Source organism: Oreochromis aureus, linkage group 15 (assembly GCF_013358895.1).
Source record: "Oreochromis aureus strain Israel breed Guangdong linkage group 15, ZZ_aureus, whole genome shotgun sequence".
NCBI classification, from domain to species: Eukaryota; Metazoa; Chordata; class Actinopteri; order Cichliformes; family Cichlidae; genus Oreochromis; species Oreochromis aureus.
The window spans coordinates 26,998,711-27,013,217 of NC_052956.1; the positions used below are offsets into that span (position 1 = coordinate 26,998,711).

Here is a 14,507-nt window from a genome sequence, read left to right on the forward strand (position 1 = left end):
CTTTGACCTGATCTGACATTTGCTTTCCCTCAGTAGCTCAGTCTAAAAATAACACACGCACACACTCACACATACGCGTGTTGTGATAACGATCCATGAATTTGTGTGGAGACTTTTAAATAAACAAAGTTATGACTGAGTGGAGGTTAAAACTCTGGTGTAACTTGAGACAGATCTGGGATTCACTCTGGAAAGTTTTGGGATTTCAGTCTCCGCAGCTCTAAAATTTCACTGATATAAACAAATTATTTTAAAACTTAAACATTTGGATTAAATATGGTCTAGTAGTGGCTGTAGCACAACAGATAGAGAAGGCCATCTATCAATTAGAAGGTTGGTGGCTTGATCCCTGGCTGCTCCAGTCTGCAGGCCAGAGTATCCTTGGACAAGATACTAACAGAGGTTGTGCTCCGATGTGTTCATCAGAGTATGAATATTAGATCGAAAGCACTGAGGCGTAGAAAAACATACATACTTGTGTTAAATATACACTTGCATATAGAGAATTATTCTTTAACAATCCTTGACAGGTGAAGGTTATGTTTACCTTGCCTTGTGCAGACATATTACTATGACACTCCATCGTTAGGACACATAAAGATCTGAGGATAATGGCAGATGTTTGTTCTGGTAAGTAATGTTTCTGATGGTTTCTAACAGTTTTTATTCTTTCACTTGCAGTCCTGGTGGAGCTTGATACTTAGTTACTTTGGGTCAGGCTTATAGAGTTATTAAATCTTTTTATTTAAATGACATTTGTGGCCATTAGGAAAAAAGCAGAAATAAAGTTTCACTAAGAATCTTTAGACGCTCCTAAAAAACCTCTAGTCCCTGCTGCGCTCTGCACTCTTTTCCTGCCATTGAGTCTCTAATTAGGAAAATAAGATGCTCTGGAGCAAGTTAGGTCTGCTACATTGTGATGTACCTTAGCAAATGAAACCATTTCAAAATCCTGAAATAAGAGTTAAACCTGAAGTTAATCTTTAGCTCTGAGTAGGTCTGGGATTATTTTGTGGTGAATCCAGTTTGTGAAGCAGCTCTTCAGCATTTGTTTGTGTGATACAGCTTCATGTGACTCCACCTGCAACATTAGAGCAGTGAAGAGGTGGACCGGTCAACAAGCTCTGATAGCTGCTTCCTAAAATAAAACTTAAGTAACATCCCCACCCCCACGCTGGGGTCAGACTACATTACAGACAGACAGACAGACAGCTGGAGAACAGACGGAGAAAAGGACGAAGCTGAAACTCAAAGGAAAAACTGGATTTCTGACAGCGGTAAACAACTTCAATGACTACAGCTGTTAGACTGAAATCTGACGTTCTGTTTTTCTGGCTCTTTGTTTATCTCAATTTGTTTCTTTCTGTCTGTTTATCTGATATTTTTTATTTATGTTTGTTTATCTGGCCATCAAGATGGTTATTATTAATTTTCTCCATTAAGCTGGGCTCGCTGCTTCAGGCTCTGAGTGCACACATTAAAATGTGCTTTTTGTGGGTAATTCCACTCTTCTCCTGATGAAAATTATCCCTGTGAGTGTCACCAGCTTCAATGAGAGCTGTTCTCAGATGATGATGATAAAATCTGTAAAAAAAACCCACAAAAATTTAACAGTAAAATAATCTGAGAGATTAATGCTTCACAAACTGGTTAAGATGGTGAACTTGAACTTTGAACTATATTACACTTTGTCTCCAAGTGTTACCAGCATGTCTTTACCAGCTGTATGTCCAGTATTTGTTGGTAGTGAACATGGGGCGCTTGAGTTTCCATGCTTTTAAGCTTGCAGGTAAACCTTGTTGTAGTTTGTTTTTTTTTTTGTTTTTTTTCTTCATCAAACCCTGAGTTTGTAAAAAGTATATTCAGAAAGACTTTGCAGCTTCTTTACGTGATAAAACAATTAAATTAGAAACAATCAATATCTGACTGGTGTCACATCCTACTTGTTTCAGTGCCATCATGGCAGGACCCAGGATCTCTCGCTCCACATCATCTGCTTCCAGTCTGACCTTCGACGATTATTCTCTCTACAGTAATCTGAGTGAAGAAGAGCTGCTGCAGCTTGCAATTGAGCGCAGCCTAACAGACACACATGGCAACACCACCAACACCACCGAATCCAACACCATCACCGCCAACAACACCATTAGTGCCAATACCCCCAGCTGTGTCCAGCCTTCTCATTGTCCTGACAAACTGAACCCAGCAGCCAGAAACACAAACCAGCTGAGCCACAGAGCTCAAAATTCCCTTCAAGCACAGACCACAGCACACTACAGTTCACCAAACCCACCACCTCAAAAGCCTCCTGATCCGTGAGTAGCCTCCATTTTTATTCTAAGACTCTTCTGACCAAGTATGTGGATATGCATGAGTTTGCATGTAGACTGATTGATTGATTGTTATTGAATGTGTTCTGATTGGATGCAGACCCTGTGTCCTTGTTCTCATTGGCTGTATCCCAATTCAGGGTCTGCAGCCTTAAAGGCCGCATTTTAAGGCCGATTACGTCACAGCGACACGCCGAAGGCTGTCCCCTCAAATGCGTCCTTCATTTCCCTGAATTTTAAGGATGTGGCGGTGTCACTACCCGATCTGTACCGGAAACCCGATCGGTACCCCGCATGCGCAAATGTTACGTCACTTCCTCTCTTTGCCAACATTGCGACATTCAATATATTTGAATGATACGGTTAGCGCCCAGTTAGCTCCTAGCATTTCTCAACAGCTCTGCCTCCTTTTCGACTACCGGGACATTTAAACAATGGATAATCCGTATACAAACAAATTCATGCTTTTCTCCTCAACAGAGAGCGTCCCCCGATTGAACAACAGCGCCGTAAAATAAGAAGAATGGCGCCTAATTACAGAGTTAATAATACAGACTTTGTAATGTGTCACGTGAAGATTCATCAGCCAGACGAAGTGTTTACTGACAATTGACAGTGATAGCGGAGATCATCATCACTATTCCAATCAATCCTCTCCACACAGACAAGCATAAACACACTGACTATCACTAAATCAAATTAAACACACGTTTGTAATGACGCTAATTCAGTTTACAATAGGGTTCATTCGCTCAGTCAGCAGGTGGCAGTATCCTCGAACACTGGGGAGTAAACTACCATTAAACGAACAGAAGAAGAAGAAAACCCCTGCACATGCGCGGTACGGATCGGGTAGACCCGATTTGTACGGTCCGACTTTGCGCATGCGCAGTAAGTATCGGGTAGTCCTAATCCGTAACTATCTTTTTATTTTTTTGTTTTTGTCTACATTATATTAAACGTTTCATTATCGGAAACATTTTAAGAGACACTTCTTATTCTTAACATTATAACAGATACTCTGACCCGTAACTATCGTAAATCGCTTCGACCGGAAGTAGACACCTTTCGCGCATGCGGGGTACCGATCGGGTTTCCGGTGTAGACTTCGTGGCCCAACATATCCCACAATTCATAGCGCGGCAGTCGGTGTGGATAATTTTGCCGCAGACGGCAGAAGCGGAGCGGCCGAAGAGTAAACTGTTAAAAGTAAGTATTGAATAATATGTCACTTATTTATGTGCAGATGTTGAATAACGAAGAACATTAAAACATTACTGTTGGCCACATGTCGGCAAAGTTATGTGACATTAGCGATGTTTGTACTTTCAGCGTTTACTTGGTTTTAAAGCCGTTCAATAGTTGACCTTAATCTTTACAGAGAATGTGATGATTTCATGGATAATTAAAGTCAGTCACATATCCACAAACACAACAAGCTGAAAGTCAGTGAATGCTGCTCGGTTTGCAGTCCTGAATATCACAGCACAAGCGGGATTCACTGCACTGTTAATGTTAGCTATGTTATATTGCTGCCTCTGTTCGGTGGTGTCGAGCCAAACGGACTTTAACGTATGTTTGAACGAGCTGACGGTTCACTCGTTAAGCTGAAAGAAAGATGCTTTAATCACAGGAGTCACACATGTGTCCACTGGACCATCTGGGAACTCTTCTTGTTTAGCACTCGTAATAACACAAACACTAAATCCTCCTTCTCTTGTGCTGTTTTGTAGCAGTGTATACACCCGAGACTGTCACCTGTTTGTCTGTCCTGCACTCTCCCTCTTTTTCTTTCTCTCTGATTGTGGAATAAAAGTATGAACATGTATTTATAAGTTACACTTGTGTTTGAATCCTGCAGCTTATCACACATTTGATTTCCATGTGTGACAACTGCAAGTGTCCAGAGTGAGGACAGACTGAGGGACCCACTGCTGCACATCATCTGTGAGGCTTTGCACCCCTGATGATCCACCAGGACAAACTCAGCAGTGTGTGAGGAAGAGGAGGAGGAAGAGCCAGCAGCAGCTGACAGATGGAGAGAATAGACAGACTGTTCCCTGTTTGTGAAGGACTGCTAGAAAAGTTTAAAATAACTAATTATCTGTCCTGAATCAGTCTTATTAGGTAATGTTCAAATAATGTTATCATTCCAGTGTTTTCAGTGTGGGAGAAAGTACTCAGGGCCTTCAAGTTACACACTATGAAAGGCAGCAACAAGTTTAATATTCAGAAACCTAAAGTATGTATCAGCAGCAGAATGGAGCTAAAAATAAATGTTTGTTTCAGTTCTATGAAGCTTTGAGTATTTTGGATTAGTAGTACTGCTGTGTTTGTTGCATCATATTGCTGTAATTGTTTATATGCTTTATATATTCTGAGGTAAGTTGATCTATAGTGTTACATCATATTCTATAAGGATGTTATGTTTGTATACTTTCTGCCCAGTTTGACCCATTTAGCAGAAGTCAGCCTGTTTAAGGCTCTGATATCTATTCTGTATAACTTAAAGCAGTTATGACATGGTATGATTTTCTCACCCAATAAAGGAATATTTAATATACCAGTCTACTCTTCATTTTATCAGAAACAGTTTTCACACCTCGTACATTTTCTTTTTACACATGTATGTAAGCACTGAGCCAAATTTAGTAATGCCAACGTATTAAAAGAACAATATTTGTCTCTTATATATAATACATCTATATATAGACAAGATACTTGTCTTTGAGTGAAGATTTAAGGTGATAGGAAATATAAATAACTGCAGCTTGAATCTTTACTGAAGCTCAGTATTTGACACAGAGTTCAAGCTCACAGATGTAATGACTAATAATTTAATATTGGCAATATTATATTTACATTACCACAGTGATATGATTTTAGTCTCATGAACAACATTAGCTAATTGTTATTTACTAACTAATCTTAAAATGACTGTTCAGTACAGAAATGAAGCCCAACTATCATGTTTTACAGTCCTGTGGTCTCAGCCTCAGATACTTATCAAATCACACAGAGCTCATGTAGAAACAAACAAACAAATGAATAAAATATGTTCTTCATTTCTGTGAAAGCTGTATGAAACGTTTCCAGCTGTTAGTATCATGGTTGCTAGGCAATCTGGGCAGCGTGACGGAGGCTAGACCGTCCTATTTCACGAGCCTACAAGCCTCGCACTTCTGGCCTTAGCGGTCTTTGAGTACGCGGCCCTTGAGGATCGTTAAGGCTGCGGACCCTGAATTGGGATACAGCCATTGATTGTAGTTTCCTTGTCTGTAGTTTGATTGGCTGTTGTCTTTGTGACTGTGCTCTGATTGCTTTCTTTTTTTTGGAACTGTGTCCTAATTGGCTGCTGTCTTGGCAGGAAGACATTTGATGGGACAATCAGTCTGTTTGTCACGGGTTCTGGGAAGAGGATGGTGGCATATCGCAGACATGATGGCAGTCTGGTCCACATCTGTCCTGAACCTGAAGAGTGAGTTCAGTTCTGCTTATAACATGTAGAGCCGTTTGACTCACCTCTGAACAAGGTGTTCAAGTGTGCAGTTGGCTGATTGGTCTTGTCACTGCAGGGAGGAGGAACCTTTGTTCAAAGCAATCCGTGAAGGTGATGCAAGCAGAGTGAAAGCACTTGCAATGTGTCCGGGAACAAACTTGATGCTGCCGAGTAAACCGGGCTGGCTGGCAGTTCACCAGGCAGCGTGGTTTGGCAAGGAAACCTGTCTGCGCATGCTGCTGTCAGGTAGGCTCACCTATACAAAATTACAGAGAACAACTGAGCACATCTGTAATACTGTCTTTGGTTTGAGCAGCTCAGCCTGGGATGATCAACAAGAGGACAGAACGCGGCGAGACAGCACTGCTGGTTGCCGTCAGTAGAGAGCATCTGGGATGCGTTGAGGTGCTCCTGGGAAGAGGAGCTGATCCTGACATCCCAAACTATGACAAAGAGACACCACTGTACAAAGGTAACAGAGACAGGATGCTAATGAAGAAGAGAAAAACCCCCAAAGAAAAACAGAAATGATGAAAGAGTCCTAACCTTTTTTAAATGTAGGATTTTTATCCCATCTGCATAAGTTTTTATTGGGAGATTAGACTCTCTTTGACATCCAGTAGGAACAGCTTCACCAAGCCCCTAAAAACAACCAATTTGACCAGCTCTGCATGGCAGTTTAATCTACCTGGGCTATATTCTGTAGATTGCCAATTTATAAACATAGACCAAGCAGTCATACCAGCAGGAGTAGAAGAGGGAGATGATTTCATCTAACCCTAACCCAATGAACATCGTCTCAGCTTGATTCAACTGCATCTGATTCCTGTTTGGGTGAACTGTCCCTTTTATGTGTTTTCCAACCTGCAGCCTGTGAGAGGAGCAACCCAGCAATTGTGGCAGTGTTGCTGAACCACGGAGTAGTGGCGAACACTCGCTGCATTCAAGGATGGACGGCACTACAGGAAGCTGTTAGCCGAAACAACGTGGAGATCTGTGAGATGCTCCTGAAGGCCGGCGCCAAACACAGCATCAGCAACATGTATGGCATCACACCACTCTTCACTGCTGCTCAGAGTGGGCAGCTTGCCACACTGCGTTTTCTACTCAAACATGGTAAATAAAGTGGTTACTGAACTTGTTGCGCACTAAGCACCTCTGTTGCCACTGAATTAAATCCACCTTTGACCCCACCCCATCTCCCATTTTGCAGGTGCTGACATCAACAGTCAGGCAGCTGATGGCGCGACAGCTCTGTATGAAGCCACTAAAAATGGACACGAGCAAGCTGTTGAGCTTCTCATTTCCCAGAACGCTGATGCCAACAAACCAGGAAAGAGGGGACTGCTTCCCCTTCATATTGCTGCCCAGAGAGGAAGTGACATGTAGGTACACTATGAAATGTTTACTGAGTTGTGCAGACTCACTGGAGTTAATTTGGTATTTAATAGTGACATTGAGTTGTGGTAAGTGTGGCTGCCTCGACTCACCCAGGTTTTAGGTATCTGGAGCAATTTTAGGGAGCAACAGTGTTAACCTTAAGTGTTCCCAGTGTTTCTAGACCAAAGTGGCGATGGGGTTTTGGCCACAAGTGGCCCAGATGTTTCTGGGTGCAAGTGGCAATGTTTCTGGCCATGAGTGGCCCAGGTGTTTCTGGTCATAGGTGACCCAGGTTTTTCTGGTTCTAAGTGGCAAAAATGTTTCTGGCCATAAGTGGCGAAGTGTTACTAGTTGTAAGTGGCCTAAGTATTTCTGGTTGTAAGTGCACTAGGTTTTACTGGTTGTATGGGGCCAAGGTGTTCCTGGTTGTAAGTGGACAAAATGTTTCTGGCTATGAGTTGCCATTGTTTTTCTGATCGTAAATGCCCCAGATGTTTCTGGATATAAGTGGGCCAGCTATTTCTAATCGTAAGTGACCCAGTGTTTTTGTCCGTAAGCTTCACTAAGGTGTATCAGTTCAGGCTAATTGCTAGGTGTTTCCTGTTCCCAGCATAGTCTCCATGTTGATCCCAGCCACCAGTAAGGCCAGAGTCCGGCGGACTGGCATTAGCCCTCTGCACATGGCAGCAGAGCGTAACCGTGATGATGTCCTGGAGACTCTAATCGAGGCAGGGTTCGATGTCAACGCCCAACTATCAGAGGAGTGGTCTAGGTTGTACGAGGACCGCCGGAGTACGGCACTCTACTTTGCTGTTATTAACGACAACATCGATGCTGTGCGAATGCTCCTGACTGCTGGCGCTAACCCAAACTTGGATGTTTTCAAGCCTCTGATGGTAGCAGCAAGGCAGGGCTGCATCCAGACCATCACACTGCTTGTAGAACACGGCGCTGAGATCAACGCTACCATCCCCACCCACCCCACTACCTTCCCTGCCGTGTACATGTTCTCAATGAAGTACCTGCCTATGTTCAAGTACCTGCTAGACCATGGAGGCAATGCCCTTTCCTGCTTCAATTGTGTGTACGGCAGCAGTCCTCACCCACCAATCAAAACCAGTCGAACAGAGAGGGGTGAACTCCATGATATCGACCAAGTTGTCCCAAGAAGAGGCATTCAGGTGACCTCTATTTCTCCTTTTAATTTTATGTTTATGTGGTAAAATGAAACAAATCCAGGTAAAAATCAAAACAACAAAACTGTTACCATAGCTACCCAGGTGGCCTTGTTTGAAATGGGGTATTTAAAGACCTTGTTAATGTGTGTGAAATGGGACATTTAAAGAGCTCATGGTGTTTTAGGATGTTTAAAATGTGGCCTATACTCAGAGCCAGTCAAACATATCTAGGATAACTTTTCATTATCTATCATTACCTTTCATTAACATTGTACATAAGCCAGGTTATCTGAATCTAACTCTGAGCACATACAGTGGGGCTGTATGCTTGGGTAATACCTGAAAGTACCTGGCTAAACCTTAATGCCTAAATCCCAGTACGGCCTTCAGGTGACCTCACAATAAAGTTAAGGTGTGATTGATTGTTTGATTCACTTACGGATTGACAGTTCTGTGAGATGATCTCCGTCCCCAGTATCTGTCGGTGGGCGGGGCCAATTATTGACGTCTTGTTAGATTACGTCGGTCATGTGACTCTTTGCTCCAGACTGATGGAACACCTGGACAGTTACTCTGAATGGACCTGCATAAAGGAGAAAGCAGGTAAATCAACAAGTGATAATTGATTCTTCTGCAATTTCACTGATTTCAGTGTTAAGAGTTATTCTGGTGCGTTTCCAGGCTAACCAGTCTGTGTTTGTTTCAGCTCCACCGCGCCCACTGCTGCAGCTCTGCAGGCTGCAGATTCTTCAGCTGGTTGGTCGCCATCGGTTAAAGAAGTTGCCACTCCCTGGGGGTCTGATCCGCTTCTTGCAGCATCAGGAGTTGATGCAGACTGACTGATGTTTATTAATCTGAATGGTTTCACCGAGAGTTATTGATTAGCTCTGATTTTTTTAAATTGGTACCCTGATAGTGCTGCACACAGCAGTGGCAATCCACTCTTAATGCTGCACGAACCTGTTTTTTTTTTAGTTTGGATTTTGAGTAAAGAAATGCCACATGTCAAACGTCAGGGGGCACAAAGACTTGACTGACGTAAACAGTCAAGATGACTCTGAACTGTCTCTGACCGATTTTGAGTGATTCAAAATCCAGACTCAAAGTCCAGATTTGCTGTTTTTGTGTGTGTATGTGTTGTTTGACATGCTGACGTACTGCAAATCAATTTCCCATTGGGGACAATAAAGTTACCACTGACCACTGAGACTGATCATCTGTGGAGACTCCTGAAGGTCTTCACCAACGACTCCCACCTTAAGAGACTGAGAGGGTCTTTCTGATCAAGCTATGCAGGGCCTGCATATTTACCCAGGACTCAGATTAGTAACTTCTGGTATTTAAGGATCTGAAGGTTTCATGTTCTGAATAATCTGAAAGAATAGAAAGAATGATTTTTTTTTTAATGACAAAAGAAACAAGGAGAAAGACTCTGATCCTCATTTTCAACTCATGACATTGTGGAAGGACAAAAAAATAAATAAATAAACTCGACAGGGAAATGATTAAAAAAATACAACAACAAACAAATATTCTGATTTGCTTTGGGTTAATATCCCCCCAATAAAAACAGACAAGGTGTCCAAAGCTTTTCTGTCTTCACTTTATCTAAACTGCTTTTTGCAAGGTTTGAAATTGTTTGTTTTATTTGCTTTAAATGATTCCATAAGCTTTATTTCCCAAAGTAATACTGTTTTTTTTTTTATCATTAATTGTTCATAAATTGGAAAAAAAAAATCTGACTCCACCAAATATTTTAAAAAGAAAGATATATCCATCCATTGTTGAGTTGTAGGTTCTTAACCACATTTGTGTCCCTGAATATTTGAATTACTACACGTTAAACTGGAACACTTCAGAATCTAGTTTCTTCATTCATTTTCACTTTGTTTGAGTGAATATTCTGAAATATCTTCATAAGCTTTATTATATATTATTATAATTTAGCAGGAACTAATTAGTGTAATTTTCAGATAAACAGAATTGCATCATCAGTGTACAGTGAGAGCATTTTCAGTCTGTTACTGGACAGATCTGTGAACTTTTACAAAGATTTGCTTGTTAGTCTGAGAAGCAGTGGTTATGGAGAACAGATGTTTTGTCAGCTGTTTTTGACAAATTGTTACTGAGCTGACAGCACAGCAACCTCTCATCTTTGATGTAAATTGATTCTGTTTTGTTGTGAAAGCCCCTTAAATCTCACCTGGAAGAAAACAAAAACATAATCAACATCACCAGGAAAACAACCAGCATCTTCCTGAATCCACCTCAGTCCCACTCCAGGTGAGCAACATTAAGATCCACAGTCCACATTGAAGCAAAGTCCTAACCCAGTCCCAGCTCCTCATCAGATGCTTCTTCACCTCAAAGTTCAGCTCAGTTTTCACTGCCTGGTGATGGAAGAGGTTACACACAGAATGAAAGTAATGGCTGCTGTAGGTAAAACAGTGTGAGAGGAAAAGCCCTATATGAAACACACCCGCTTTCACACCTTGGCTCATGTGATTAGAGGATCACCACCTTGGTCCCTCTTTGGGGGATATACTCCCACTGGGTTTAAATCTGGGACTCTCGGCCATTTGACCTTAGAACTGAAGAAGCTTCTCGGATGAGAGGTGAAACGTCTTCAAGCAACTTAAAGAAGTCCAGACGCTTTTCTTTGCGAACTCCTTTGACTACGATGACCTGGATGACTGAGAACCTTCACAGATATATGAAAGTGTTTGTGTTTTAAATGTTTGGGTCTGTCAGACTGGAAATGAGCTGCTATACTAATAAAGTTTAGGCTGTTTGATTATTTGATATTTGATTATTTCATTAAATTAATGTTCAAATTTACACAAGGGCACCAACATCAAAGTCTGAATGTTTTTTTCTGTTAAATCAGCTGAATTTTATCATGTGAATCATTTCTGTTTGTATCTGAGAGTCTGAAATATAAGATTATTCAATGAAGGATCCAAACTGTCACAGAAACAAGTAAAAGTGAACAAAGACAAACAAACATGAAAATGATGAGTTTGTATGCAGTTTTATTTGATTTTATACTGACTTGTAGTATTAACGAGCTGTGTAATGACGCTGTTTAAACAGCAGACGGCACTGTGTAAAACATGACGTAATCCTTTGGCATCAGGTGACTAACCCGGAAGAGAGAGACGAGACTTCACGGGAACAACAGCGACCAAAACACGATCCTTGCAGCTGGATTTTAATTTGAAATATCAGCGCGAAGGGAGGTAAGAAAACATGAGCTAACAGGCAGAGAAGATTGAGGCCGGCAGGAAGCAGCTCAGTGTGTCGTGGTCGTCATCTACAGGAAAGCCGCACGAGCATCTGTTACAGCAGGAAACAGGGCCAAAGGTACACAGCTACATGCTAGCAGGCGTTAAATCAGATGAAAAATAAATGGAGTCTGGTCAGAGCTCATAGCTCTCTGTTGAAGTAAATCAGTGCACGGAGCTAAATATTAGCACACTTTGGATTAGATCAGGGGTGGGGAACTCCAGGCCTCGAGGGCCGGTGTCCTGCAGGTTTTAGATGTGTCATTGATCCAACACAGCCGATTTAAATGGCTAAACTACCTCCTCAACATGTCTTGAAGTTCTTCAGAGGCCTGGTAATGAACTAATCATTTGATTCGGGTGTGTTTACCAAGGATGATATCTAAAACCTGCAGAACACTGGCCCTTGAGGGCTGGAGTTCCCCACTTTTCCTCTGGATTAGATGAAAAGTGAATTGAGTCTGGTGGGAACTGAACAGTGTAACTGGAGACTGCAGGTTTTAAACTGTTTCTTAGATTTATATCATATGGAATTTAAATGGACTCTGGCAGAGATTGTTTATCTCAGCACTGATGGAGTAGTGATTTCATTGATGATCTTATATTGTTTGATTTGCTCTTTTGGATGATGTACTGACCTCTGACCTGTTACTGGATATAAGAGCACTGATGAATGTTTCAGTTACGTTGATCCTGTATTGATTTTTAATCTGTTTCTTCTGCAGTATGGAGGATGATGAACTTCCGTCAGAGGATGGGATGGGTGGGTGTAGCTTTCTACTTGCTGCTCAGCGTCATGGTGGCTTACTACGTCTTTGAGGTCCACAGCTTCAGTTTGGAACGTGTGCAGAGAGCAGGTGCAAGCCCATCAGCTCCACCTCCCGCTATCACTGTCCATATGTCACCACTTCCTCTGTGGATGTGGGCATTGATCTTCCTGCTGCCGTACCTGCAGCTCTTCCTCTTCTTGTTCTCGTGCACGAGGGCAGACCCCCGGGCTGTTGGATACTGTGTGCTTCCTGTCTGCATCGCCCTTCTGTACAGCCGCCGCCATGCCGCCAAACCAGCTAATCACAGGGCAGCGGGCTCGCTCATCGACACGTAGAGGACGACCAATTAGAGAGCCTCCCACGCGATGGGGGGGGGGGATGACAGCAGGACAAGTTTGTGATGTCACTTCCTGTGTGCCTTTTAAACACTCCAACAAGTTTTACCATGATTGCGGCCTGACAGGAAGTTCTGCTGCCCTCAGTACAGACTGACAGCACCCTGTGAAAAAGCCCCTCCCACCAGTGGTAACCAGTCTTTTTCCTTGTTGTTTTACTGTTGTAACATCATGTTGAACCCTGTGCTGTGATTGGTTGCCAGGCTGTGAGTCACTTTATTTTCATTAGTTATCTGTTTACTGACACAGCAGTGCTGTTGCCATGGTTACGCAATACATTATTTAAAACAGGTTAATTGAAAACCTCACAGCTGACAGCCAATCAGTGAGCAAGATTACTCCGAAATGTGGTACTTTTCTGCATTTAATGAGTCACATGAAACACTGGTTACCGTGACATCTTTATTGTATCGTCAATTTAAAAAAGAAAAATCAATGTGAAAGTGTGCTCAGGTGTTTCAGGTTCGTGATCTTTTTGAGGGAGGCTGCATTTCACAGTTCTGTTCTTCTTCAGCTTCCTCGTCTTCTTCACCGCCGTCTTCTTCGTCCTCATCTGTGACAGGTGAAACAGACAGGTGATGATTCTACATTGAACCTGGAGCATCAGACACCTGCAGTAATCAGCATCCTGCCAATTCACCAATCAAAGCGATCAATCCACCAACAATAAATCTTCAGTGACTTCATCACAGTTAGTGATACTGATTGTTTGATCAGGTGAGACAGGTGCTACAGGTGTTTTTTTTTTGTTTTTTTTTTTGTAATGAAACTTTTATGAAGTGAAAAAAAACATTGACAAAAGGACACAGACAGAGGTCAGTACTCAGGTGTGTACTGGCACGATTATGTTCTAAACATTGTTTTTGTTTTTTTTTTTTTTTGTTTTTGTTTCTGAATAAAACGAAGCAGCTGTAAGAAGATCTGTGTTTGTGTCAGTCATCATCAGCATAAACTCCGGATCAGATTGCGGCTGTTCAGGATGAGGTTGTTGTCTAAGCACCACTGTCTGAGGTGTTGGATCTCCTCTGTAGTGAGTCTCATCATTGTCCAGTATGAGACCCACCACATTGATATTGTCCACAAACTTATTAAAGCACTTCATAATTACTGGAGTCAGGGCGATGGGGTGGTAATCATTAGGCAGGAGGAGGAAAGATGCTCCACTGGATCACAGCAGGAAAGTATAGGAAAATAAAATGAATTTAATTTTATATGTAATGGGATGGATTCATCATCGAGCCACTTCAGTAAAAACCAGGAGAGAGAATTAGTGGCTCAAAAATCCTGAGGACAAAGCATGAAGGAGAGTGCTGCAGGCCTGCTAACCAAAATAAGCCCGTTTGAGCTCAGGTTCAATATTTCTCTCTGAAAACAGCGAGACACTTCAGATAAATGAGGAGGCTGAAGGAAGATCGATACACTTTTGATTTAAGAAGTAATGCATTGAGCACTGTGCAAAGGTCTGAGGATCAGGACTCCGATGGAGCTCACATTTACCCAGAGGAGAGCTGCATCATTATAAACTGCACTCTGTGTAAACAGCTGACATTATGATGTACAGAAGAACACAAACATTATTTACCGTCAGATGACGAGCTGTCCCAGTTACTATGGTTACTGTGACATGTGCATGTTAAAGCTAAGAAGGTATGTGCCCATACCTTCTTAGCT

At 42.1% G+C, this 14,507-nt stretch overlaps 2 protein-coding genes across 6 annotated transcripts; both read left to right on the top strand.

The window, feature by feature from the left end:
- Positions 1–1,201: 1,201 nt before the first annotated feature.
- LOC116332933 (ankyrin repeat and SOCS box protein 2-like) lies at positions 1,202–10,933 on the top strand. Of its 3 annotated transcripts, none has more exons than XM_031756035.2 (10): positions 1,202–1,277; positions 1,953–2,315; positions 5,698–5,808; positions 5,906–6,075; positions 6,146–6,301; positions 6,700–6,945; positions 7,043–7,214; positions 7,820–8,390; positions 8,837–8,990; positions 9,094–10,933. In XM_031756035.2, exons 2-10 carry the CDS (start codon positions 1,960–1,962, stop codon positions 9,228–9,230), a joined length of 2,073 nt encoding a protein of 690 aa, XP_031611895.2. In that variant the 5' UTR covers positions 1,202–1,277; positions 1,953–1,959; the 3' UTR covers positions 9,231–10,933. The 3 variants fall into 3 exon arrangements, with proteins under 3 accessions (XP_031611895.2, XP_031611902.2, XP_031611910.1); XM_031756042.2 differs by having other exon boundaries at positions 8,935–8,990; positions 9,094–9,234; XM_031756050.2 differs by lacking the exon at positions 1,202–1,277 and having other exon boundaries at positions 2,178–2,315; positions 5,702–5,808.
- Positions 10,934–11,526: 593 nt separating this feature from the next.
- Positions 11,527–13,756, top strand: tmem251 (transmembrane protein 251). 3 transcript variants are annotated; one of them, XM_031755999.2, is made up of 3 exons: positions 11,527–11,750; positions 12,397–12,966; positions 13,351–13,756. In XM_031755999.2, exon 2 carries the CDS (start codon positions 12,405–12,407, stop codon positions 12,774–12,776), a length of 372 nt encoding a protein of 123 aa, XP_031611859.1. In that variant the 5' UTR covers positions 11,527–11,750; positions 12,397–12,404; the 3' UTR covers positions 12,777–12,966; positions 13,351–13,756. The 3 variants fall into 3 exon arrangements, with proteins under 3 accessions (XP_031611859.1, XP_031611875.1, XP_031611867.1); XM_031756015.2 differs by having other exon boundaries at positions 13,399–13,756; XM_031756007.2 differs by having other exon boundaries at positions 11,528–11,626.
- The last annotated feature ends 751 nt before the right edge of the window (positions 13,757–14,507 follow it).

Coding starts and splice junctions, on each gene's coding strand:
- LOC116332933 (XM_031756035.2), top strand. CDS start 1,960: ATGGCAGGACCCAGGATCTCTCGCTCCACATCATCTGCTTCCAGTCTG. Junction 2,316..5,697: donor CCTCAAAAGCCTCCTGATCC/GTGAGTAGCCTC, acceptor CTGTCTTGGCAG/GAAGACATTTGATGGGACAA. Junction 8,991..9,093: donor CTGCATAAAGGAGAAAGCAG/GTAAATCAACAA, acceptor TGTTTGTTTCAG/CTCCACCGCGCCCACTGCTG.
- tmem251 (XM_031755999.2), top strand. CDS start 12,405: ATGATGAACTTCCGTCAGAGGATGGGATGGGTGGGTGTAGCTTTCTAC.